This window comes from Takifugu rubripes, chromosome 19, assembly GCF_901000725.2.
Source record: "Takifugu rubripes chromosome 19, fTakRub1.2, whole genome shotgun sequence".
Classification (NCBI taxonomy): domain Eukaryota; kingdom Metazoa; phylum Chordata; class Actinopteri; order Tetraodontiformes; family Tetraodontidae; genus Takifugu; species Takifugu rubripes.
The window spans coordinates 12309789-12337640 of record NC_042303.1 but is presented as its reverse complement, the minus strand read 5'-3'; the positions used below and the strand labels follow the sequence as shown (position 1 = coordinate 12337640).

Sequence of the window (27852 nt, the reverse complement as noted above, 5' to 3'; positions counted from 1 at the left end):
TTATATTCATGGATAGTTTGTAACGAAATAGTTTCCAACTGTACGTTTAGGAGCCATTTTCCAGCTCCGCCCTATACGAGCATGTTTAATAGCAGGCTAAGTATCCGACAGAAGGTTTTGTAGGATGTGTGGTGTTATCAGGGTTATCGCAAAGCTTTGGAACTGGTTATGGTGGGAGAATGTGGAGAACAGGGAAATTTCACAGATACATGATTATAATTAGTTTTTGGGAATGATGCTCAGCCTTTACAAGTGCACACTTTTGTGTTTCTCATTTCTTTCTCCAACACACAAATGTAAAAATGAGTTTTCAGCTACGACTACAATTCATTTTTCTTCTCTTCATGTGTCTATGTGTAAAAAAAACTCCACTGTTTTCCAAATGACTTTTAATAATTGGTCACATCTATGTTTGTTAATCTGAAGAGAACTTCTAAAACTTGTGGCTTTTACCACAACTTGGCCCAAAATTGATTAAAATTGCGAAATGAAATACAGACAGACAAACAATTTCTTTAATATCCTTTATGTTTAATCTCTTTGATATGAAAGCCCATTATCCTCTTTTATCAACCATATATGTAATATAAATATGTTTAGTTTACAACCAACAACAATCAGCTTTATTGCATCAGCAGATTGACTACATTTGTTCTGCGGTAGGCCTTTTGAAATGTGTAAAGAAATTATATTCATGGATAGTTTGTAACGAAATAGTTTCCAACTATACGTTTAGGAGCCATTTTCCAGCTCCGCCCTATACGAGCATGTTTAATAGCAGGCTAAGTATCCGACAGAAGGTTTTGTAGGATGTGTGGTGTTATCAGGGTTATCGCAAAGCTTTGGAACTGGTTATGGTGGGAGAATGTGGAGAACAGGGAAATTTCACAGATACATGATTATAATTAGTTTTTGGGAATGATGCTCAGCCTTTACAAGTGCACACTTTTGTGTTTCTCATTTCTTTCTCCAACACACAAATGTAAAAATGAATTTTCAGCTACGACTACAATTCATTTTTCTTCTCTTCATGTGTCTATGTGTAAAAAAAACTCCACTGTTTTCCAAATGACTTTTAATAATTGGTCACATCTATGTTTGTTAATCTGAAGAGAACTTCTAAAACTTGTGGCTTTTACCACAACTTGACCCAAAACTGATTAAAATTGCTAAATGATAAATTGCTAAATGACAGACAGACAGACAGACAGACAGACAGACAGGTCCTGCTCAAGGTTTCTTCCTGTTAAAGGGGATTTTTTGCATGCCACTGTTGCTTGTTGGGGGTCAGGCCCTTGGATACTGTAAAGCACCTAGAGACAATTTAGATTGTAACAGATGCTGTATAAATATTGATTGATTGAGTGATTGATTTGCTCCATTTGGATTTGTGGGTTCCTGAAAATTGAATTCAATAGATTGTTCATTCATGATTGGTTACCGTGTTCAGATCTTTAATCTGAAGAGAACTTCAACCAAAACTGATTAAAATTGCTAAATGACAGACAGACAGACAGACAGACAATTTCTTTAATATCCTTTATGTTTAATCTCTTTGATATGAAAGCACATTATCCTCTTTTATCAACCATATATGTAATATAAATATGTTTAGTTTACAACCAACAACAATCAGCTTTATTGCATCAGCAGATTGACTACATTTGTTCTGCGGTAGGCCTTTTGAAATGTATAAAGAAATTATATTTATGGATAGTTTGTAACAAGATAGTTTCCAACTGTATGTTTAGGAGCCAATTCCCAGCTTCGCCCTCTACGAGCATGTTTAATAGCAGGCTAATTATCCCACAGACGGTTTTGCAGTATGCGTGGTGTTATCAGGGTTATCGCAAAGCTTTGGGACTGGTTATGGTGGGAGAATGTGGAGAACAGGGAAATTTCACAGATACAGGATTATAATTCGTTTTTACGAATGATGCTCAGCCTTTACAAGTGCACACTTTTGAGTTTCTCATTTCTTTCTCCAACACACAAATGTAAAAATGAGTTTTCAACTACGACTACAATTCATTTTTCTTCTCTTCATGTGTCTATGTGTAAAAAAATCTCCACTGTTTTCCAAATGACTTTTAATAATTGGTCACATATATGTTTGTTAATCTGAAGAGAACTTCTAAAACTTGTGGCTTTTACCACAACTTGGCCCAAAACTGATTAAAATTGCTAAATGACAGACAGACAGACAGACAATTTCTTTAATATCCTTTATGTTTAATCTCTTTGATATGAAAGCACATTATCCTCTTTTATCAACCATATATGTAATATAAATATGTTTAGTTTACAACCAACAACAATCAGCTTTATTGCATCAGCAGATTGACTACATTTGTTCTGCGGTAGGCCTTTTGAAATGTATAAAGAAATTTTATTTATGGATAGTTTGTAACGAAATAGTTTCCAACTGTACGTTTAGGAGCCATTTCCCAGCTCCGCCGTATACGGGCATGTTTAATAGCAGGCTAAGTATCCGACAGAAGGTTGATTGGCCAACATTTCTGCTGCAGCATCACTTCCAGGGTTTTCTCTTGTCTCTTATTTTGTGGGAGTTTAAGGTCTTTTGAATTGGGAAGTCACTTTTTATCATTCAGTCGCTTCACTTTATTCATGTGTCCTATCCACAGAAGATACACTCCATGACAATGGCATTCCAAAAAGGAGACCATCACAATCTTGGCTTCAACTTTAGCTCACACAAGAGAAATGTGGACTGGCGACGGATCAATGTTCTGAACATTGATCTACTGGTGAGGACGGTAGATATCGATGCCCTTCAGGAATACATCAGTGATGTCACCTACTGCAGCTTGGAGACTGTGCGGTGTCCGCAGTGCATGTCCCCCGCAGACCCGACATTAGTCAAACTCTTTCGGCTGGCTCAGTTGTCACTGGAGTGGCTGCATCATTGCCAGGAAAAACTCATTTCTGGCTTGCAAAACACAGAGGATAAGCTGAAATCCAGTGAGGAAGAGTGCCAAAAGCTTAAGGACAAGAATAAGGAACAGGAGGAGAAGATGAAGGGGATGGTCTCTGAGCTGAAGTCCAGGAGAACTATTATTAAAAAGCAACAATCTCTGTTTGCAACAAACATCAACAACGGCATCCAGGTAGCGTTCAGATGTTAAAGCCTCGCTCCCGAGGAATATTAAAACCATTGTTTTAACAAAAGTCAGTCAAAAGGTCTGGTTTTCGAAAAAACAAAAAAAAGTTAAATATTGGCTCTGTTGTCTTTACTTTCAGTGTGGACACTGTGAGAAGAACTACCTGAATGCCTTCTTCCTTCAGAAACACATGCTGCGGCGTCACCCGGAACAGTGCCAGAACTGTAAATACTTCACACGTGACATTCATGTTCCACTGGTGTGGACTCTAAAAACCTTGTTTTTTACATCTTTCCAGTAATGGTTAAAATTGATCAGAAGAATTCTGAGATCGAGAGTCTGAAACTGGAGATCAACAGTCTGAGGATGCAGCTGGCCCAAGCAGCAAAGGTAGAAGAACCACACTGCTGTTGGGTTTGTGATGTGACTGAAATGTTTGGGCAGATGTCCAGACAAAACCATTTCTGTAAATCCATGTGGTGAAAAACAGAATGTCATTGTCTCCTTTGACAACCAGGAGCAGCAGGAAAAGCTGGAGCTGCACTACGAGAAGGAAAAACTGAAGCTGGAGAAGTCAGCGATGCAGGTGGAGGCCGAGAACCTGAGGCTGAAGGCGGAGAACCTCCGTCTGCAGCACGAGAAGCTTGAAGAGCAGACAAAGAGCGGGAGGCTGCAGCAGGAGTTGCAAAATGAAAAGGAGGAACGCCAGCAGCAAGTCATGATGTTCCAGGCAGTGATCCTGAATCTGGAGGAGGAGAAAGTGGAGTTCCAAAATGGAAAGGAGGAACTCCAAGAGGAAACCACGATTCTCCGGGCAATGGTCCTGAGGCTGCAGGAGGAGAAAGTGGAATTGCAAAATGGAAAGGAGGAACTCCAGCAGCAAACCACGATGCTCCAGGAAGAGATCCTGAGGCTGCAGCAGGAAAAAGTGGAATTTCAAAATGGAAAGGAGGAACTCCAGCAGCAAACCACGATGCTCCAGGCAGAGATCCTAAAGCTGCAGCACGAGAAAGTGGAGTTCCAAAATGGAAAGGACGAACTCCAGCAGCAAAACACGATGCTCCAGGCAGAGATCCTAAAGCTGCAGCACGAGAAAGTGGAGTTCCAAAATGGAAAAGACGAAATCCAGCAGCAAAACACGATGCTCCAGGCACAGATCCTGAGGCTGCAGGAGGAAAAAGTGGAATTTCAAAACATAAAGGAAGAACTCTGGCAGGAAACTACGATGTTCCAGGCAGAGATCCTAAAACAGCAGCAGGAAAAAGTGGAATCTCAAAATGTAAAGGAAGAATTCCGGCAGGAAACTACAATGCTCCAGGCACAGATCCTGAAGCTGCAACAGGAGAACCTCACGCTGGAGTCAGAGAACAGCACCCTGAAGGATGTGAATGAGGTGAACAGTGACACTCAATCGGTCCCTACAGATGTTCTAATAATGGTCCAGATGTTCACCTGGTCTTTATAGAGATATTCTTAAACCTTCTGCTCAAAATGAGCCTGATTGAAACAGATCCTAGTTTGTGATCTCTTAAGCAGACTCCGTTCCAATGTCTCTGTGTGTGTGTGCATGTATGTGTGTGTGTGTGCAGAAACAGGACCACAGGGTGCAGAAGAAAAACAGGAGGGAGCAGAACAAAAGCCGGAAGCAGACGGTAAGGACGTCAGATTCACACCGGCTGCCACTCTGACACAGGCTGCATAATTAGGTTGAGAGAGGAAGTGAAATAACACATGATCCCCCAGAATGTGCAGCGCACGTTAATGAGCATTTTCACCATGGATGTATGGTGAAAAACACAAATGGGGAAATTCTAGACTTAAATTCGTTCGAGCTCGGCAAGTTTTTAAAAAAAAAAAATGAATGTCTCAGCCTCAGAGTGACGGTTCCCTGACTCTCTGGCCTTAACGCTTTGGATTGAGGTACAACTTCATGCAAACATTAAAATGATCTGTCATTTCACAGGGGAAGGTCTCCATGCCCACTCCAACCCAGAGCTCCAAGATGTAAGGAAAATTTGATAGTGTGATGAATGTGATTAAGGAGATCAAAATATACTTCTCCTCTCTTTAAATAGTCACACCTTCATGAGCAGCTTTGCATGGCTTTGAATTTAACTGATTTAATCTGGCAACTCCTCAGATTTGTTGATGACTCCTCAAGTGACGAAACGTCCAGTGAACAGGAGGAGACTAAAATACGAAAATGGCAGTTACAAAAGCAGGAGTGTGACACATTCCAGAGACCCAGTGAGGACATGCGGAAATTGTCCCACCGTCCTCAGCTACCCAGTCAGTCTGAGAGAAATGAACTGCAGACTGACAAGAAGCTGACTGGAAATAAGAAGGAGAAACCTGGTAAAGGTCACTCACTGTCCACCTCCCACCCTAATTTAAACATGCAAATCATTGTGATGAACTATTGGTGATTGTGTTAAAATGGTCACTTTATGTGTTCAGAGATGCCAGCGAGATCTCAGTTCAGGCTGCCCTCTAAAGTCATCCAGGTAAAGCCTGCAGCACCAGTCAGCAAACTCCTGGAGCAGCCGGCAGAACTGGACAAGATGTCCACAGCCAAACCAAAGTAAGTCAATGCCATGGAAGAAAATTTAATTTAGAACTAGACTCTTTCTTGTCGTCCTCCATCAATGTGAGACTATTGATCGTCTCTAAATGTTTTTGCTGAAGCTCTTCAGTGTGACTGATCTTAAAAACTGTTTCTCCAACACCTCAGATACCCTTCTGTCTCAACATCCAGTTCAGGAGAAGAATCTGAAACTGGAGGAGACACCAGTGAGCAGGAGGAGGACAAGCAGAAATTGTCCCGCCGTCCTCAGCTACCCAGGCAGTCTGAGAGAAATGAACTGCAGACTGACAAGAAGCTGACTGGAAATAAGAAGGAGAAACCTGGTAAGGTCACTCACTGTCCACCTCCCAATCTAATTTAAACATGCAAATCATTGTGATGAACTATTGGTGATGGTGTTAAAATGGTCACTTTATGTGTTCAGAGATGCCAGGGAGATCTCAGCTTAGGCTGCCCTCTAAAGACATCCAGGTAAAGCCTGTAGCACCAGTCAGTGAACTCCTGGACCAGCCGGCAGAACCGGACAAGACGCCCAGAGCCAAACCAAAGTAAGTCAATTCCATGGAAGAAAATTCAGTTTTGAACTCGACTCTTTCTTGTCGTCCCCCATCAATGTTAGACTATTGATCGTCTCTCTTTAAATATTTTTGCTGAAACTCTTCAGTGTAACTGATCTTAAAAACTGTCTCTCCAACACCACAGATACCCTTCTTACTCAATAATCAGTTCAGATGAAGAATCTGAAACTGGAGGAGACACCAGTCAGCAGCAGGAGGTCATGCGGATATGGTCCATCCGTCCTTGGCTACCCAGTGACTCAGGGGGAAGTGAACAGGAGACTCACAACAAGCTGGATGTTAATAAGAAGGGGGAACCTGGTAAAGGTTCGTTGTGTGTTCCATATAAAGCTATACAGTTTATTAGAATATTGTACTGTATTACATGTCATTGCAGTGAAGCATATTTGATTTGTGTAGACGTTATTATCAGGATATTAAATTGTAAAATACTGCACAGTATAAGAAAACCCAACACAATCGTTTCTAGTTTCGTCTGCTGGACGTTCTGCTAAAGCACAACCAGAGGCGACGACATCTACAGAAGCTCCAAAGAAATTTTCTTTCCTGTAAGAAATGTCAGATTTCTGGAAAAACAAATGATTTTCTATTTATTATTTCCACCTAAATGATAAGTTTTAAATGGTTTTAAATTCCTGCTTATTTCCCTCCAGGAACATATTCAAAAATTTAAAAAAGAAATTCAAGGGAAAAACGGAAAAAAAAAGAACAGAATGAAGTAAAATCGGAGAAACCGGTTGAGGGCAGACAGAGTCAACAGCAGACCAACAAGGTGAGTTTGGGGGACAAAAGGTAAGGCCTTTGTTGGTGTCACCGGAAACTCAACAGATGACCGACTTTAAATCTTAGATTTTCGAATTTTAAGTTTTTGAAAAATTGGTCCCCTAAAACTCACAATAGCTCAAAAAATGGCCACAAGCTCATGTAACTCAAGGCCTCCTTTATCTTTTTAATTTTGAAGAAAAAAACTCAAAGCTGTTTCAATAATAATTAATAAACTAATAATAAGAAACAAATAAGAAAATCCAGGCCCACCTTTCACAGCTCTGTCCATCTTTTCTAGACCCAGCAGAAAGCAGCAGAAGAGCAAGAATATATGTATTAAAAGATCAGCAGCCAGCAGCCAGCCAGCAGCCAGCCAGCTAGAGCAGAAGACTACTGTGAACAAGTATCCGTGGTTCCGCCCTAAAAAGTAAAATAACAATGAAGACATAAAGAAAGAGCCATGCAGGAAAAGCTGCCAGCAGTCATGTTGATGGAAATGTATAGTGAGCAATATTTATGTGATGTTTGATCAAATAAATGTAATTGAATGTTGACGCAATTTTAGCAACTGAAACATGCGCGATCTCATAGATTCACTTTGTATGGATGAACTTTGAAGGTTGACTGTGTTGATTAGGATGTGCAAGTGGATGGGAATAAATCCTGGACAATCCCTCCCACCCGCTCCATAACACAGTGGACAAACTGAGAAGCAGCTTCTAAGAACGGTGGAGGAAGTCATTCCTGCCATTACACTGTATAATTCCTCCTTCTCTGTCAGAGCTGTACTCTCTTGACTGGATTTATGCATCAGCTCGGGTGACCCTCCAAACCCATTCAATTACATTAATTGTTTAATGCTTATGTTTTAATCTTATTTCTATATTATTCTATATGTATGTAAATATGCTTATAATTTATTATTGTTTTTATCTCTATGCCTACATTCTAACCTTATTTGTATTTTATTTTATTTCTATACTTTGTAAATACACCTGCTGCTATTTGTGTCTATACACTATAGTTACATTCCTTCATGTCTATGCTGCTATTACAATTCAATTTCCCTATGGGGGTTTATAAAGTATATCTTGAATCTTGAAAACAAGCACAACCCTCTGTGTGTGTGTGTGTGTCCAAATATTTGTATTAATGAGGACCCCATGTTTCACTGTGGCTTAAGTGTTGTGGAAGAGTAACTACCGTTTTTTTACGACCATAAGGCGCACCTAAAACACTGAGATTTTCTCAAAAATCGACGGTGCGCCTTTAATATGGAGCGCCTTGTGTCTGCTGTGTGCCTTTGGTAGGTGCACTACGGTAAACGCTCCGCCAATCGATTAGCGACACCTACGCGTAAGGATCCCTTAAAATGGCGCCGGTCAAGCGAGACCTATATGAATGAGGCTTACTTTAAACTGCAGGCCATCGAATATGTGGCATGAAAATGGCAATCGAGCAATCTTAGTGTTTTCGCTTTATGAGGCGGCGGCATCTCTCCCTACGCGCGAGGAAAACTGTTGCGCAGCGGCTGCCCGCGGATTACCAGGAGAGGGCGGCCATCTTCCGCACCTACTGCCGCGACAAGATAACGGCGCCCAGCCACATCTATGAGGCAGCGGCGGGCAAGTTATGCCACCATATGCGGGTGGATTGTAGACGCATGGGCTATAATACCGTCTTCATGTATTGTACCAGCTTTCACAAAATCAACGCTGAAGCGGAACCGGTCGGTGAGTCTGATTCAGATGATTAAGAAGAGGAATTCGGGATGTTGGACAATGAATAGGAACGGGCGAGAGGGAGAATAAAGCTGAGATGAAGGCTGCTCCTCCCACAAGCGCCCTTCTGCTGACTGTTTTTACGTGAGGATGAGCAGACAAAAAAAACAGCTAGAGACTGAATCAAGTAGGTTTGAAGGAACGCATGATGTGTCAGAACTGCTGTGTTCATACTGGTTTGTTTTTGAGTACACACATCACCCTCGTGTCCCCCAAATAAATGCAACTACTCTACTTATAAGCACGGTCAAAAAACAAGCTAGTTTCCAAGTTTAAGTTTAGGAGCCATTTCCCAGCTCTGCCCTATATGGGCATGTTTTTCCATGGCACTGTTGCTTGTTGAGGGTCAGGCCCTGGGATTCTGTAAAGCACCTAGAGACGATTTAGATTGGAACAGATGCTATATAAAGACTGATTGATTGATTGATTGATTGATTGATTGATTTGCTCCATTTGAGTTTGTGGGTTCCTGAACATGAACTAGCAACAGGCAGACGAATGCCAACTCCTTGGCGCACAAGTGGCAAAGGCCCAAGTCTGGAACTTCTTGAGTATGAAATGCATGCCTAAGTTAACTATTTGGCTATTCTTCATAAAAGAATACCCACATATGTTTGTGAAAGGCAGCAGCAGGAAGAGGCGCAACAGAGGCTCGACGAGCACCACAGTGAAACCACAAGATAAGGTATTTGTAAAGGTGTTCCGGAGGAAGTGGTTTGACGAGTGTCGTCAAGGTCCATTTGAAGTTGTGCGTTGTTCCGGAACTGCTGTCCAGGTCAAAGGTTCGCCAACATAGTATCACTTGTCGCATTGTGTCTAGGCTCAGAACAAAGTGGCACCAGTGGTACAACCCCGCCTTCAGATGACACCAATTCTACCAGCAATTTTACTGCTGCCTCGGGTGCTAGGAGAATGAGAGAACTTGCACAATTTCACAATCTTGAATCTATCCATTGGAGAAAAATCTAGGAGAAAAATGGGGTATCGGTTGGTTTCCGTGGTATGTTGTTGTATTTCTTGCCGAAAATATTGACAATATCACTAATGAAACCATAAGAGGCTTTGAACATCTTTCCAATGCTCAGAGGAGTCACAGACTTACGTTGTTGAAAGATGACATGGCTTTAGATTGCATCTAGGTTACATCCAATGGGAGCTGTGTTGTTTCAGGTTCTCGGTGCAGTCGTAGTGTGATAGTTTGTTTTTGCACTTTGTCATTGACCTGTGCCAAGGTGTTGATATTGCATTGGATTGGTGTGGTGATGCCTGGCAATCAGACCCAGATGCCGCGCTTAAGTGATAAAGCTTTGGTTGATTCAGATGAGGACATTTCTGACAAGATGGTTGATAAATATGCAGTATATTCGATTGAGATATGATACTCATGCTCTGATATGTTTGTACTGTATTCCTCTTAATGAAACCAATATTTTGTTTGCAAGGATACTGCCAGATCTGTTTCCAGGACAGTAGTTGGGGATCTACGTTGGGGTGACAACTATGTTTGAATGGACTCACTCAAAATGAACATTGAAAGATGCTGGAGGACACTGAATGAAGATGTGGAACAACTGAAGATGTGAATCACCTGAAGATCCTTCATCAGGGGACTACGAAGTACAAGTTCAAAAAACTGCAGTTTGATGTGTTTAACACACACACACACACACACACACACACACGGTTTTTGTCAATAAAGTTATTTGGGTGATTTCATCAGTAGGCAGATGTTATGAAAACTCAGGTTTTTGGTGAATAGGGAGATGAGTACTTAGGCAGGGAAAGTTCCGAGGTAAGGTCCAATGGGTCGACCAGCTTGACCATGGACAGTTTTTTGATTTTGTTTCTGAGTGTCTCATTTGTGTTTGCCAAACTCTCCCTGAATATAACCTTTTTGCAAAATTTGCTTGGAGTACCATAGGTGGTCACCATAGACAGAGGGACCATCAGAGACTTGCTCTCACAGTCCACTGAATTTTCATATATGAATTACTCCTACCCAATCAATCTTTTGCTCATGTGCATCAAATTATCCTACTTTATTGGTCACCATCAACTTCAATAAAACTTTACTTTGCGCAATTTCGGGGGGGGGGGGGGTGTTATGTAGTATCTGAAGTCTATGCCTCTATTCTCTGCAGGCCTTGACCTTTGTAAAGCCACAACTTGTTTTTCAGCCAGCTTGACGCCATCTCAAGATATGTTTTACAGGTGTCCTGCGACCCTTGTTCTTTTCATGTTTGTGATGGATATCTTGTTTCTTTCCCGTAAGAGAAGCTGATAAGAGGTGATACTGGGGTCCATAGGCTCCTCATTGTTCTTCACATGAGGATGTGTACCATGATGCCTTGCTTCCATTTTTGATAATAACTGGACTCTATTCCATTTGGTTGGCTATACTGTGTTATGAGGTCATCGGAGAAGAATGTGTTTACCTGACTATATAAGAAGGGGTTATCGAAGTAAGCACTTTGGAGATCTTCACCATTTCACCTGCAAAAACTCCCTCGGGCAAGCTGCGGTGTCTGATTGATACCTGACTGTTCTCTCCAATAAACATCTCTTATAACCAAGTATGTGTCTGCGAAGATTCCTTCCTCATCAACACCTCTCGATTACCACCAGAAGAAAATATACCACAGGACAAACTCCCATAAACCCTCAAGCACCCTGCAGGGGATATAGAGTTGGCCCAGTGTTCCACAGAAAGGACCAAAACCACATCATTTCTATGAAATCCAGTGTTCAACTATCGGTCGAATTCTCAACTCCGGTGCTCTGGCGTAGACCTTGCCAGGCACGCTGAAGAGTGTGATCCTGCTATAGTTGGAACACACCCTCCGGTTGCCCTTTTTAAAAGGAGGTACCACCACCCAAGTGGCACTGTCCCCAAATGCCATGCGATGTTGCAGAGGCGTGCCAGCCAGGACAGTGAGGAGCTCCTCGAAATATTCCTTCCACCGTCCGGCAATATCCCCAGTTGAGGTCAGAAGGTCCCCGTCTGCACTATCAAAAATTAGCAGAGCACTGCTTCCCCCTCCTAAGGCGCCGAATGGTTTGCCAGAATCTTTTCTCGCCTGACCCATAGTCTTTCTCCATGGCTTCCCTGAACTCCTCCCAGACACAAGTGTTTGCCTCCTGGACAGCCCGAGCTGCAACCTGCTTGGCCTGCTGTTTGGGGAGGTGTATGGGGCAAGATGGCCAGATAGAACTCCTTCTTAAGGTTGACAGAGTCCCTTACTTCCAATGTCCACCACCATGTTTGTGGCCCGCCGCGACAACTGGCACCAGAGACCTTGCGTCAACAGCTTGATGCTGCTGCATCAGCAATGGAGGGAGGGAACATGGTCCACTCCGACTCGATGTCCCCAGCCTCCCTTGGGATATGCGTGAAGCTCTTCTGAATGTGGGAGTTGAAGATCTCCCTGGTAGAGGGCTCAGCCAGATGTTCTCAACAACTCCTCACATTACATTTGGGTCTACCGGGCCTGTTTAGTCTTCTCCCTTGCCAGTGAATCCAACTCACCACTAGTTTTTGAGTGGTTGACAGTGCAGCCCCTCTCCTCAGCCAAGTGTCCAAATGTGCACGAATGGACACCGTTTTGCATGAACACGGTGTTTGTTATGGACAAACTATGATGAACACAGAAGTCCAATAACAAAACACTACTCGGTTTCAGGTCGGAGAGGCCGTTCCTCCCAATTACGCCACTTCAAGTGTCACTGTCTTTGCCCACATGGGTGTTGAAGTCCCCCAGTAGAAGGATGGGATCCCCAGTCAGAGCACTTTTAACCACCCCCCCTCCTAGGGACTCCAACAAGGCTGGATGTCTGTGCTTCTGTTTGGCCCATAGACACAAACAACAGCATGAGACCTTCCCCTCATGGATCTTCCTGTGGGTGGGGAGCCTACAGGAAGTTGGGCATATGTCGCCATTTCGGGCTGCACCCCGGTCCGGTCCCTTGGGAATAGCTCCGGCCACCAGGCCTTTGCCTGTAAGCCCCAACAAGATGTCCACAGCCCAACCAAGGTGAGTCAATGCCATGAAAGAGGATTCAGTTTTGAACTAGACTCTTTCTCGTCGTCCTCCATCAGTTATACTATTGATTGTCTCAAAATATTTTTGCTGAAACTCTTCAGTGTGACTGATCTTAAAAACTTTCTCCAACACCTCAGATACCCTTTTGTCTCAACATCCAGTTCAAGTGAGGAGTCTGAAACTGGAGGAGACGCCAGTGAGCAGGAGGAGGACATATGGATATTGTCCTGCTGTCCTCAATTGACCAGTGAGTCAGAGGGAAGTGAACTGGAGACTGACAACAAGCTGACTGTAAATAAGCAGGGGAAGCCTTGTAAAGTTTTGTTGTGTGTTCCATATAAAGCTATACAGTTTATTAGAATATTGTACTGCATTACATGTCAGGAGGAGTGGAAAACAAGACAAACTCAAGAGGAACGCACGAGAGGGAGAATAAAGCTGAGATGAAGGATGAAGGCTGCTTCTCCCACAATCGCCCTTCTGCTGACTGTTTTTACGTGAGGATGAGCAGACCAAAAAAAACAGCTAGAGACTGAATCAAATAGGTTGGAAGGAACGCTTGACGTCCCAGAGCTGCTGGGTTCATACTGGTTTGTTTGTTTTTGAGGACACACGTCACCCTCGTGTCCCCCAAATAAACGCAACTGCTCTACTTATAAGCACGGTCATAAAACAAGATAGTTTCAAAGTTTACGTTTAGGAGCCATTTCCCAGCTCTGCCATTTATGGGCATGTTTTTCCATGCCACTGTTGCTTGTTGAGGGTCAGGCCCTGGGATTCTTCTGTAAAGCACCTAGAGAAGATTTAGATTGTAGCAGATGCTTGGTTGATTGATTTGCGCCTTCTAGGTTTGTGGGTTTCTGAAAATAGAATGTAATAGATTGTTTCATTCATGATTGGTTACCATGTTCAGATTGTCTTTAATTTCTTTAATATCTTTATGTTTAATCTCTTTAATGATAAAAGCCCATTATCATCCTTTATGATTGGTTACCGTGTTCAGATCTTTAATCTGAAGAGAACTTCTAAAACCTGTGGCTTTTACCACAACTTGGCCCAAAATTGATTAAAATTGCGAAATGAAATACAGACAGACAGACAGACAGACAGACAATTTCTTTAATATCCTTTATGTTTAATCTCTTTGATATGAAAGCCCATTATCCTCTTTTATCAACCATATATGTAATATAAATATGTTTAGTTTACAACCAACAACAATCAGCTTTATTGCATCAGCAGATTGACTACATTTGTTCTGCGGTAGGCCTTTTGAAATGTGTAAAGAAATTATATTTATGGATAGTTTGGAACGAAATAGTTTCCAACTGTACGTTTAGGAGCCATTTTCCAGCTCCGCCCTATACGAGCATGTTTAATAGCAGGCTAAGTATCCGACAGAAGGTTTTGTAGGATGTGTGGTGTTATCAGGGTTATCGCAAAGCTTTGGGACTGGTTATGGTGGGAGAATGTGGAGAACAGGGAAATTTCACAGATACATGATTATAATTAGTTTTTGGGAATGATGCTCAGCCTTTACAAGTGCACACTTTTGTGTTTCTCATTTCTTTCTCCAACACACAAATGTAAAAATGAATTTTCAGCTACGACTACAATTCATTTTTCTTCTCTTCATGTGTCTATGTGTAAAAAAAACTCCACTGTTTTCCAAATGACTTTTAATAATTGGTCACATCTATGTTTGTTAATCTGAAGAGAACTTCTAAAACTTGTGGCTTTTACCACAACTTGGCCCAAAATTGCTAAATGATAAATTGCTAAATGACAGACAGACAGACAGACAGACAGACAGGTCCTGCTCAAGGTTTCTTCCTGTTAAAGGGGATTTTTTGCATGCCACTGTTGCTTGTTGGGGGTCAGGCCCTTGGATACTGTAAAGCACCTAGAGACAATTTAGATTGTAACAGATGCTGTATAAATATTGATTGATTGAGTGATTGATTTGCTCCATTTGGATATGTGGGTTCCTGAAAATTGAATTCAATAGATTGTTCATTCATGATTGGTTACCGTGTTCAGATCTTTAATCTGAAGAGAACTTCAACCAAAACTGATTAAAATTGCTAAATGACAGACAGACAGACAGACAGACAGACAGACAGACAGACAATTTCTTTAATATCCTTTATGTTTAATCTCTTTGATATGAAAGCACATTATCCTCTTTTATCAACCATATATGTAATATAAATATGTTTAGTTTACAACCAACAACAATCAGCTTTATTGCATCAGCAGATTGACTACATTTGTTCTGCGGTAGGCCTTTTGAAATGTATAAAGAAATTATATTTATGGATAGTTTGTAACAAGATAGTTTCCAACTGTATGTTTAGGAGCCAATTCCCAGCTTCACCCTCTACGAGCATGTTTAATAGCAGGCTAATTATCCCACAGACGGTTTTGCAGTATGCGTGGTGTTATCAGGGTTATCGCAAAGCTTTGGGACTGGTTATGGTGGGAGAATGTGGAGAACAGGGAAATTTCACAGATACAGGATTATAATTCGTTTTTACGAATGATGCTCAGCCTTTACAAGTGCACACTTTTGTGTTTCTCATTTCTTTCTCCAACACACAAATGTAAAAATGAGTTTTCAACTACGACTACAATTCATTTTTCTTCTCTTCATGTGTCTATGTGTAAAAAAATCTCCACTGTTTTCCAAATGACTTTTAATAATTGGTCACATATATGTTTGTTAATCTGAAGAGAACTTCTAAAACTTGTGGCTTTTACCACAACTTGGCCCAAAACTGATTAAAATTGCTAAATGACAGACAGACAGACAGACAGACAGACAATTTCTTTAATATCCTTTATGTTTAATCTCTTTGATATGAAAGCACATTATCCTCTTTTATCAACCATATATGTAATATAAATATGTTTAGTTTACAACCAACAACAATCAGCTTTATTGCATCAGCAGATTGACTACATTTGTTCTGCGGTAGGCCTTTTGAAATGTATAAAGAAATTATATTTATGGATAGTTTGTAACGAAATAGTTTCCAACTGTACGTTTAGGAGCCATTTCCCAGCTCCGCCGTATACGGGCATGTTTAATAGCAGGCTAAGTATCCGACAGAAGGTTGATTGGCCAACATTTCTGCTGCAGCATCACTTCCAGGGTTTTCTCTTGTCTCTTATTTTGTGGGAGTTTAAGGTCTTTTGAATTGGGAAGTCACTTTTCATCATTCAGTCGCTTCACTTTATTCATGTGTCCTATCCACAGAAGATACACTCCATGACAATGGCATTCCAAAAAGGAGACCATCACAATCTTGGCTTCAACTTTAGCTCACACAAGAGAAATGTGGACTGGCGACGGATCAATGTTCTGAACATTGATCTACTGGTGAGGACGGTAGATATCGATGCCCTTCAGGAATACATCAGTGATGTCACCTACTGCAGCTTGGAGACTGTGCGGTGTCCGCGGTGCATGTCCCCCGCAGACCCGACATTAGTTAAACTCTTTCGGCTGGCTCAGTTGTCACTGGAGTGGCTGCATCATTGCCAGGAAAAACTCATTTCTGGCTTGCAAAACACAGAGGATAAGCTGAAATCCAGTGAGGAAGAGTGCCAAAAGCTTAAGGACAAGAATAAGGAACAGGAGGAGAAGATGAAGGGGATGGTCTCTGAGCTGAAGTCCAGGAGAACTATTATTAAAAAGCAACAATCTCTGTTTGCAACAAACATCAACAACGGCATCCAGGTAGTGTTCAGATGTTAAAGCCTCGCTCCCGAGGAATATTAAAACCATTGTTTTAACAAAAGTCAGTCAAAAGGTCTGGTTTTCGAAAAAACAAAAAAAAGTTAAATATTGGCTCTGTTGTCTTTACTTTCAGTGTGGACACTGTGAGAAGAACTACCTGAATGCCTTCTTCCTTCAGAAACACATGCTGCGGCGTCACCCGGACCAGTGCCAGAACTGTAAATACTTCACACGTCACATTCATGTTCCACTGGTGTGGACTCTAAAAACCTTGTTTTTTACATCTTTCCAGTAATGGTTAAAATTGATCAGAAGAATTCTGAGATCGAGAGTCTGAAACTGGAGATCAACAGTCTGAGGATGCAGCTGGCCCAAGCAGCAAAGGTAGAAGAACCACACTGCTGTTGGGTTTGTGATGTGACTGAAATGTTTGGGCAGATGTCCAGACAAAACCATTTCTGTAAATCCATGTGGTGAAAAACAGAATGTCATTGTCTCCTTTGACAACCAGGAGCAGCAGGAAAAGCTGGAGCTGCACTACGAGAAGGAAAAACTGAAGCTGGAGAAGTCAGCGATGCAGGTGGAGGCCGAGAACCTGAGGCTGAAGGCGGAGAACCTCCGTCTGCAGCACAAGAAGCTTGAAGAGCAGACAAAGAGCGGGAGGCTGCAGCAGGAGTTGCAAAATGAAAAGGAGGAACGCCAGCAGCAAGTCATGATGTTCCAGGCAGTGATCCTGAATCTGGAGGAGGAGAAAGTGGAGTTCCAAAATGGAAAGGAGGAACTCCAAGAGGAAACCACGATTCTCCGGGCAATGGTCCTGAGGCTGCAGGAGGAGAAAGTGGAATTGCAAAATGGAAAGGAGGAACTCCAGCAGCAAACCACGATGCTCCAGGAAGAGATCCTGAGGCTGCAGCAGGAAAAAGTGGAATTTCAAAATGGAAAGGAGGAACTCCAGCAGCAAAACACGATGCTCCAGGCAGAGATCCTAAAGCTGCAGCACGGGAAAGTGGAGTTCCAAAATGGAAAGGACGAACTCCAGCAGCAAAACACGATGCTCCAGGCAGAGATCCTAAAGCTGCAGCACGAGAAAGTGGAGTTCCAAAATGGAAAAGATGAAATCCAGCAGCAAAACACGATGCTCCAGGCACAGATCCTGAGGCTGCAGGAGGAAAAAGTGGAATTTCAAAACATAAAGGAAGAACTCTGGCAGGAAACTACGATGTTCCAGGCAGAGATCCTAAAACAGCAGCAGGAAAAAGTGGAATCTCAAAATGTAAAGGAAGAATTCCGGCAGGAAACTACAATGCTCCAGGCACAGATCCTGAAGCTGCAACAGGAGAACCTCACGCTGGAGTCAGAGAACAGCACCCTGAAGGATGTGAATGAGGTGAACAGTGACACTCAATCGGTCCCTACAGATGTTCTAATAATGGTCCAGATGTTCACCTGGTCTTTATAGAGATATTCTTAAACCTTCTGCTCAAAATGAGCCTGATTGAAACAGATCCTAGTTTGTGATCTCTTAAGCAGACTCCGTTCCAATGTCTCTGTGTGTGTGTGCATGTATGTGTGTGTGTGTGCAGAAACAGGACCACGGGGTGCAGAAGAAAAACAGGAGGGAGCAGAACAAAAGCCGGAAGCAGACGGTAAGGACGTCAGATTCACACCGGCTGCCACTCTGACACAGGCTGCATAATTAGGTTGAGAGAGGAAGTGAAATAACACATGATCCCCCAGAATGTGCAGCGCACGTTAATGAGCATTTTCACCATGGATGTATGGTGAAAAACACAAATGGGGAAATTCTAGACTTAAATTCGTTCGAGCTCGGCAAGTTTTAAAAAAAAAAAATGAATGTCTCAGCCTCAGAGTGACGGTTCCCTGACTCTCTGGCCTTAACGCTTTGGATTGAGGTACAACTTCATGCAAACATTAAAATGATCTGTCATTTCACAGGGGAAGGTCTCCATGCCCACTCCAACCCAGAGCTCCACGATGTAAGGAAAATTTGATAGTGTGATGAATGTGATTAAGGAGATCAAAATATACTTCTCCTCTCTTTAAATAGTCACACCTTCATGAGCAGCTTTGCATGGCTTTGAATTTAACTGATTTAATCTGGCAACTCCTCAGATTTGTTGATGACTCCTCAAGTGACGAAACGTCCAGTGAACAGGAGGAGACTAAAATACGAAAATGGCAGTTACAAAAGCAGGAGTGTGACACATTCCAGAGACCCAGTGAGGACATGCGGAAATTGTCCCACCGTCCTCAGCTACCCAGTCAGTCTGAGAGAAATGAACTGCTGACTGGAAATAAGAAGGAGAAACCTGGTAAAGGTCACTCACTGTCCACCTCCCACCCTAATTTAAACATGCAAATCATTGTGATGAACTATTGGTGATTGTGTTAAAATGGTCACTTTATGTGTTCAGAGATGCCAGCGAGATCTCAGTTCAGGCTGCCCTCTAAAGTCATCCAGGTAAAGCCTGCAGCACCAGTCAGCAAACTCCTGGAGCAGCCGGCAGAACTGGACAAGATGTCCACAGCCAAACCAAAGTAAGTCAATGCCATGGAAGAAAATTTAATTTAGAACTAGACTCTTTCTTGTCGTCCTCCATCAATGTGAGACTATTGATCGTCTCTAAATGTTTTTGCTGAAGCTCTTCAGTGTGACTGATCTTAAAAACTGTTTCTCCAACACCTCAGATACCCTTCTGTCTCAACATCCAGTTCAGGAGAAGAATCTGAAACTGGAGGAGACACCAGTGAGCAGGAGGAGGACAAGCGGAAATTGTCCCGCCGTCCTCAGCTACCCAGGCAGTCTGAGAGAAATGAACTGCAGACTGACAAGAAGCTGACTGGAAATAAGAAGGAGAAACCTGGTAAAGGTCACTCACTGTCCACCTCCCAATCTAATTTAAACATGCAAATCATTGTGATGAACTATTGGTGATGGTGTTAAAATGGTCACTTTATGTGTTCAGAGATGCCAGGGAGATCTCAGCTTAGGCTGCCCTCTAAAGACATCCAGGTAAAGCCTGTAGCACCAGTCAGTGAACTCCTGGACCAGCCGGCAGAACCGGACAAGACGCCCAGAGCCAAACCAAAGTAAGTCAATTCCATGGAAGAAAATTCAGTTTTGAACTCGACTCTTTCTTGTCGTCCCCCATCAATGTTAGACTATTGATCGTCTCTCTTTAAATATTTTTGCTGAAACTCTTCAGTGTAACTGATCTTAAAAACTGTCTCTCCAACACCACAGATACCCTTCTTACTCAATAATCAGTTCAGATGAAGAATCTGAAACTGGAGGAGACACCAGTCAGCAGCAGGAGGTCATGCGGATATGGTCCATCCGTCCTTGGCTACCCAGTGACTCAGGGGGAAGTGAACAGGAGACTCACAACAAGCTGGATGTTAATAAGAAGGGGGAACCTGGTAAAGGTTCGTTGTGTGTTCCATATAAAGCTATACAGTTTATTAGAATATTGTACTGTATTACATGTCATTGCAGTGAAGCATATTTGATTTGTGTAGACGTTATTATCAGGATATTAAATTGTAAAATACTGCACAGTATAAGAAAACCCAACACAATCGTTTCTAGTTTCGTCTGCTGGACGTTCTGCTAAAGCACAACCAGAGGCGACGACATCTACAGAAGCTCCAAAGAAATTTTCTTTCCTGTAAGAAATGTCAGATTTCTGGAAAAACAAATGATTTTCTATTTATTATTTCCACCTAAATGATAAGTTTTAAATGGTTTTAAATTCCTGCTTATTTCCCTCCAGGAACATATTCAAAAATTTAAAAAAGAAATTCAAGGGAAAAACGGAAAAAAAAGAACAGAATGAAGTAAAATCGGAGAAACCGGTTGAGGGCAGACAGAGTCAACAGCAGACCAACAAGGTGAGTTTGGGGGACAAAAGGTAAGGCCTTTGTTGGTGTCACCGGAAACTCAACAGATGACCGACTTTAAATCTTAGATTTTCGAATTTTAAGTTTTTGAAAAATTGGTCCCCTAAAACTCACAATAGCTCAAAAAATGGCCACAAGCTCATGTAACTCAAGGCCTCCTTTATCTTTTTAATTTTGAAGAAAAAAACTCAAAGCTGTTTCAATAATAATTAATAAACTAATAATAAGAAACAAATAAGAAAATCCAGGCCCACCTTTCACAGCTCTGTCCATCTTTTCTAGACCCAGCAAAAGCAGCAGAAGAGCAAGAATATATGTATTAAAAGATCAGCAGCCAGCAGCCAGCCAGCAGCCAGCCAGCTAGAGCAGAAGACTACTGTGAACAAGTATCCGTGGTTCCGCCCTAAAAAGTAAAATAACAATGAAGACATAAAGAAAGAGCCATGCAGGAAAAGCTGCCAGCAGTCATGTTGATGGAAATGTATAGTGAGCAATATTTATGTGATGTTTGATCAAATAAATGTAATTGAATGTTGACGCAATTTTAGCAACTGAAACATGCGCGATCTCATAGATTCACTTTGTATGGATGAACTTTGAAGGTTGACTGTGTTGATTAGGATGTGCAAGTGGATGGGAATAAATCCTGGACAATCCCTCCCACCCGCTCCATAACACAGTGGACAAACTGAGAAGCAGCTTCTAAGAACGGTGGAGGAAGTCATTCCTGCCATTACACTGTATAATTCCTCCTTCTCTGTCAGAGCTGTACTCTCTTGACTGGATTTATGCATCAGCTCGGGTGCCCTCCAAACCCATTCAATTACATTAATTGTTTAATGCTTATGTTTTAATCTTATTTCTATATTATTCTATATGTATGTAAATATGCTTATAATTTATTATTGTTTTTATCTCTATGCCTACATTCTAACCTTATTTGTATTTTATTTTATTTCTATACTTTGTAAATACACCTGCTGCTATTTGTGTCTATACACTATAGTTACATTCCTTCATGTCTATGCTGCTATTACAATTCAATTTCCCTATGGGGGTTTATAAAGTATATCTTGAATCTTGAAAACAAGCACAACCCTCTGTGTGTGTGTGTGTGTGTCCAAATATTTGTATTAATGAGGACCCCATGTTTCACTGTGGCTTAAGTGTTGTGGAAGAGTAACTACCGTTTTTTTTACGACCATAAGGCGCACCTAAAACACTGAGATTTTCTCAAAAATCGACGGTGCGCCTTCTAATATGGAGCGCCTTGTGTCTGCTGTGTGCCTTTGGTAGGTGCACTACGGTAAACGCTCCGCCAATCGATTAGCGACACCTACGCGTAAGGATCCCTTAAAATGGCGCCGGTCAAGCGAGACCTATATGAATGAGGCTTACTTTAAACTGCAGGCCATCGAATATGTGGCTGAAAATGGCAATCGAGCAATCTTAGTGTTTTCGCTTTATGAGGCGGCGGCATCTCTCCCTACGCGCGAGGAAAACTGTTGCGCAGCGGCTGCCCGCGGATTACCAGGAGAGGGCGGCCATCTTCCGCACCTACTGCCGCGACAAGATAAGGGCGCCCAGCCACATCTATGAGGCAGCGGCGGGCAAGTTATGCCACCATATGCGGGTGGATTGTAGACGCATGGGCTATAATACCGTCTTCATGTATTGTACCAGCTTTCACAAAATCAACGCTGAAGCGGAACCGGTCGGTGAGTCTGATTCAGATGATTAAGAAGAGGAATTCGGGATGTTGGACAATGAATAGGAACGGGCGAGAGGGAGAATAAAGCTGAGATGAAGGCTGCTCCTCCCACAAGCGCCCTTCTGCTGACTGTTTTTACGTGAGGATGAGCAGACAAAAAAAACAGCTAGAGACTGAATCAAGTAGGTTTGAAGGAACGCATGATGTGTCAGAACTGCTGTGTTCATACTGGTTTGTTTTTGAGTACACACATCACCCTCGTGTCCCCCAAATAAATGCAACTACTCTACTTATAAGCACGGTCAAAAAACAAGCTAGTTTCCAAGTTTAAGTTTAGGAGCCATTTCCCAGCTCTGCCCTATATGGGCATGTTTTTCCATGGCACTGTTGCTTGTTGAGGGTCAGGCCCTGGGATTCTGTAAAGCACCTAGAGACGATTTAGATTGGAACAGATGCTATATAAAGACTGATTGATTGATTGATTGATTGATTGATTGATTGATTGATTGATTTGCTCCATTTGAGTTTGTGGGTTCCTGAACATGAACTAGCAACAGGCAGACGAATGCCAACTCCTTGGCGCACAAGTGGCAAAGGCCCAAGTCTGGAACTTCTTGAGTATGAAATGCATGCCTAAGTTAACTATTTGGCTATTCTTCATAAAAGAATACCCACATATGTTTGTGAAAGGCAGCAGCAGGAAGAGGCGCAACAGAGGCTCGACGAGCACCACAGTGAAACCACAAGATAAGGTATTTGTAAAGGTGTTCCGGAGGAAGTGGTTTGACGAGTGTCGTCAAGGTCCATTTGAAGTTGTGCGTTGTTCCGGAACTGCTGTCCAGGTCAAAGGTTCGCCAACATAGTATCACTTGTCGCATTGTGTCTAGGCTCAGAACAAAGTGGCACCAGTGGTACAACCCCGCCTTCAGATGACACCAATTCTACCAGCAATTTTACTGCTGCCTCGGGTGCTAGGAGAATGAGAGAACTTGCACAATTTCACAATCTTGAATCTATCCATTGGAGAAAAATCTAGGAGAAAAATGGGGTATCGGTTGGTTTCCGTGGTATGTTGTTGTATTTCTTGCCGAAAATATTGACAATATCACTAATGAAACCATAAGAGGCTTTGAACATCTTTCCAATGCTCAGAGGAGTCACAGACTTACGTTGTTGAAAGATGACATGGCTTTAGATTGCATCTAGGTTACATCCAATGGGAGCTGTGTTGTTTCAGGTTCTCGGTGCAGTCGTAGTGTGATAGTTTGTTTTTGCACTTTGTCATTGACCTGTGCCAAGGTGTTGATATTGCATTGGATTGGTGTGGTGATGCCTGGCAATCAGACCCAGATGCCGCGCTTAAGTGATAAAGCTTTGGTTGATTCAGATGAGGACATTTCTGACAAGATGGTTGATAAATATGCAGTATATTCGATTGAGATATGATACTCATGCTCTGATATGTTTGTACTGTATTCCTCTTAATGAAACCAATATTTTGTTTGCAAGGATACTGCCAGATCTGTTTCCAGGACAGTAGTTGGGGATCTACGTTGGGGTGACAACTATGTTTGAATGGACTCACTCAAAATGAACATTGAAAGATGCTGGAGGACACTGAATGAAGATGTGGAACAACTGAAGATGTGAATCACCTGAAGATCCTTCATCAGGGGACTACGAAGTACAAGTTCAAAAAACTGCAGTTTGATGTGTTTAACACATACACACACACACACACACACACACACACACACACGGTTTTTGTCAATAAAGTTATTTGGGTGATTTCATCAGTAGGCAGATGTTATGAAAACTCAGGTTTTTGGTGAATAGGGAGATGAGTACTTAGGCAGGGAAAGTTCCGAGGTAAGGTCCAATGGGTCGACCAGCTTGACCATGGACAGTTTTTTGATTTTGTTTCTGAGTGTCTCATTTGTGTTTGCCAAACTCTCCCTGAATATAACCTTTTTGCAAAATTTGCTTGGAGTACCATAGGTGGTCACCATAGACAGAGGGACCATCAGAGACTTGCTCTCACAGTCCACTGAATTTTCATATATGAATTACTCCTACCCAATCAATCTTTTGCTCATGTGCATCAAATTATCCTACTTTATTGGTCACCATCAACTTCAATAAAACTTTACTTTGCGCAATTTCGGGGGGCGGTGTTATGTAGTATCTGAAGTCTATGCCTCTATTCTCTGCAGGCCTTGACCTTTGTAAAGCCACAACTTGTTTTTCAGCCAGCTTGACGCCATCTCAAGATATGTTTTACAGGTGTCCTGCGACCCTTGTTCTTTTCATGTTTGTGATGGATATCTTGTTTCTTTCCCGTAAGAGAAGCTGATAAGAGGTGATACTGGGGTCCATAGGCTCCTCATTGTTCTTCGCATGAGGATGTGTACCATGATGCCTTGCTTCCATTTTTGATAATAACTGGACTCTATTCCATTTGGTTGGCTATACTGTGTTATGAGGTCATCGGAGAAGAATGTGTTTACCTGACTATATAAGAAGGGGTTATCGAAGTAAGCACTTTGGAGATCTTCACCATTTCACCTGCAAAAACTCCCTCGGGCAAGCTGCGGTGTCTGATTGATACCTGACTGTTCTCTCCAATAAACATCTCTTATAACCAAGTATGTGTCTGCGAAGATTCCTTCCTCATCAACACCTCTCGATTACCACCAGAAGAAAATATACCACAGGACAAACTCCCATAAACCCTCAAGCACCCTGCAGGGGATATAGAGTTGGCCCAGTGTTCCACAGAAAGGACCAAAACCACATCATTTCTATGAAATCCAGTGTTCAACTATCGGTCGAATTCTCAACTCCGGTGCTCTGGCGTAGACCTTGCCAGGCACGCTGAAGAGTGTGATCCTGCTATAGTTGGAACACACCCTCCGGTTGCCCTTTTTAAAAGGAGGTACCACCACCCAAGTGGCACTGTCCCCAAATGCCATGCGATGTTGCAGAGGCGTGCCAGCCAGGACAGTGAGGAGCTCCTCGAAATATTCCTTCCACCGTCCGGCAATATCCCCAGTTGAGGTCAGAAGGTCCCCGTCTGCACTATCAAAAATTAGCAGAGCACTGCTTCCCCCTCCTAAGGCGCCGAATGGTTTGCCAGAATCTTTTCTTGCCTGACCCATAGTCTTTCTCCATGGCTTCCCTGAACTCCTCCCAGACACAAGTGTTTGCCTCCTGGACAGCCCGAGCTGCAACCTGCTTGGCCTGCTGTTTGGGGAGGTGTATGGGGCAAGATGGCCAGATAGAACTCCTTCTTAAGGTTGACAGAGTCCCTTACTTCCAATGTCCACCACCATGTTTGTGGCCCGCCACGACAACTGGCACCAGAGACCTTGCGTCAACAGCTAGATGCTGCTGCATCAGCAATGGAGGGAGGGAACATGGTCCACTCCGACTCGATGTCCCCAGCCTCCCTTGGGATATGCGTGAAGCTCTTCTGAATGTGGGAGTTGAAGATCTCCCTGGTAGAGGGCTCAGCCAGATGTTCTCAACAACTCCTCACATTACATTTGGGTCTACCGGGCCTGTTTAGTCTTCTCCCTTGCCAGTGAATCCAACTCACCACTAGTTTGTGAGTGGTTGACAGTGCAGCCCCTCTCCTCAGCCAAGTGTCCAAATGTGCACGAATGGACACCGTTTTGCATGAACACGGTGTTTGTTATGGACAAACTATGATGAACACAGAAGTCCAATAACAAAACACTACTCGGTTTCAGGTCGGAGAGGCCGTTCCTCCCAATTACGCCACTTCAAGTGTCACTGTCTTTGCCCACATGGGTGTTGAAGTCCCCCAGTAGAAGGATGGGATCCCCAGTCAGAGCACTTTTAACCACCCCCCCTCCTAGGGACTCCAACAAGGCTGGATGTCTGTGCTTCTGTTTGGCCCATAGACACAAACAACAGCATGATACCTTCCCCTCATGGATCTTCCTGTGGGTGGGGAGCCTACAGGAAGCCTACAGTTGGGCATATGTCGCCATTTCGGGCTGCACCCCGGTCCGGTCCCTTGGGAATAGCTCCGGCCACCAGGCCTTTGCCTGTAAGCCCCAACAAGATGTCCACAGCCCAACCAAGGTGAGTCAATGCCATGAAAGAGGATTCAGTTTTGAACTAGACTCTTTCTCGTCGTCCTCCATCAGTTATACTATTGATTGTCTCAAAATATTTTTCCTGAAACTCTTCAGTGTGACTGATCTTAAAAACTTTCTCCAACACCTCAGATACCCTTTTGTCTCAACATCCAGTTCAAGTGAGGAGTCTGAAACTGGAGGAGACGCCAGTGAGCAGGAGGAGGACATATGGATATTGTCCTGCTGTCCTCAATTGACCAGTGAGTCAGAGGGAAGTGAACTGGAGACTGACAACAAGCTGACTGTAAATAAGCAGGGGAACCCTTGTAAAGTTTTGTTGTGTGTTCCATATAAAGCTATACAGTTTATTAGAATATTGTACTGCATTACATGTCAGGAGGAGTGGAAAACAAGACAAACTCAAGAGGAACGCACGAGAGGGAGAATAAAGCTGAGATGAAGGATGAAGGCTGCTTCTCCCACAATCGCCCTTCTGCTGACTGTTTTTACGTGAGGATGAGCAGACCAAAAAAAACAGCTAGAGACTGAATCAAATAGGTTGGAAGGAACGCTTGACGTCCCAGAGCTGCTGGGTTCATACTGGTTTGTTTGTTTTTGAGGACACACGTCACCCTCGTGTCCCCCAAATAAACGCAACTGCTCTACTTATAAGCACGGTCATAAAACAAGATAGTTTCAAAGTTTACGTTTAGGAGCCATTTCCCAGCTCTGCCATTTATGGGCATGTTTTTCCATGCCACTGTTGCTTGTTGAGGGTCAGGCCCTGGGATTCTTCTGTAAAGCACCTAGAGAAGATTTAGATTGTAGCAGATGCTTGGTTGATTGATTTGCGCCTTCTAGGTTTGTGGGTTTCTGAAAATAGAATGGAATAGATTGTTTCATTCATGATTGGTTACCATGTTCAGATTGTCTTTAATTTCTTTAATATCTTTATGTTTAATCTCTTTAATGATAAAAGCCCATTATCATCTTTTATGATTGGTTACCGTGTTCAGATCTTTAATCTGAAGAGAACTTCTAAAACTTGTGGCTTTTACCACAACTTGGCCCAAAATTGATTAAAATTGCGAAATGAAATACAGACAGACAGACAATTTCTTTAATATCCTTTATGTTTAATCTCTTTGATATGAAAGCACATTATCCTCTTTTATCAACCATATATGTAATATAAATATGTTTAGTTTACAACCAACAACAATCAGCTTTATTGCATCAGCAGATTGACTACATTTGTTCTGCGGTAGGCCTTTTGAAATGTGTAAAGAAATTATATTTATGGATAGTTTGGAACGAAATAGTTTCCAACTGTACGTTTAGGAGCCATTTTCCAGCTCCGCCCTATACGAGCATGTTTAATAGCAGGCTAAGTATCCGACAGAAGGTTTTGTAGGATGTGTGGTGTTATCAGGGTTATCGCAAAGCTTTGGGACTGGTTATGGTGGGAGAATGTGGAGAACAGGGAAATTTCACAGATACAT

The 27852-nt window shown here is 42.5% G+C and overlaps 3 protein-coding genes across 4 annotated transcripts; all 3 read left to right on the top strand.

The window, feature by feature from the left end:
- The first annotated feature begins 2663 nt into the window (after positions 1-2663).
- Positions 2664-3640, top strand: LOC115246771 (zinc finger protein Dzip1-like). The gene is made up of 3 exons (XM_029826072.1): positions 2664-3128; positions 3262-3346; positions 3421-3640. Exons 1-3 carry the CDS (start codon positions 2664-2666, stop codon positions 3603-3605), a joined length of 735 nt encoding a protein of 244 aa, XP_029681932.1. The 3' UTR covers positions 3606-3640.
- Positions 3641-4276: 636 nt separating this feature from the next.
- Positions 4277-21279, top strand: LOC115246955 (trichohyalin-like). Of its 2 annotated transcripts, XM_029827031.1 has the most exons (13): positions 4277-4515; positions 4712-4774; positions 5086-5126; positions 5263-5477; positions 5580-5703; positions 5854-6029; positions 19048-19171; positions 19322-19497; positions 19600-19723; positions 19878-20059; positions 20223-20301; positions 20407-20524; positions 20816-21279. In XM_029827031.1, exons 1-13 carry the CDS (start codon positions 4348-4350, stop codon positions 20945-20947), a joined length of 1722 nt encoding a protein of 573 aa, XP_029682891.1. In that variant the 5' UTR covers positions 4277-4347; the 3' UTR covers positions 20948-21279. The 2 variants fall into 2 exon arrangements, with proteins under 2 accessions (XP_029682891.1, XP_029682892.1); XM_029827032.1 differs by lacking the exons at positions 4277-4515; positions 4712-4774; positions 5086-5126; ... (1 more) ...; positions 5580-5703; positions 5854-6029 and adding exons at positions 17761-17999; positions 18196-18258; positions 18569-18609; positions 18746-18945.
- LOC115246958 (zinc finger protein Dzip1-like) lies at positions 16318-17124 on the top strand. The gene is made up of 3 exons (XM_029827035.1): positions 16318-16612; positions 16746-16830; positions 16905-17124. Exons 1-3 carry the CDS (start codon positions 16340-16342, stop codon positions 17087-17089), a joined length of 543 nt encoding a protein of 180 aa, XP_029682895.1. The 5' UTR covers positions 16318-16339; the 3' UTR covers positions 17090-17124.
- Positions 21280-27852: the final 6573 nt, after the last annotated feature.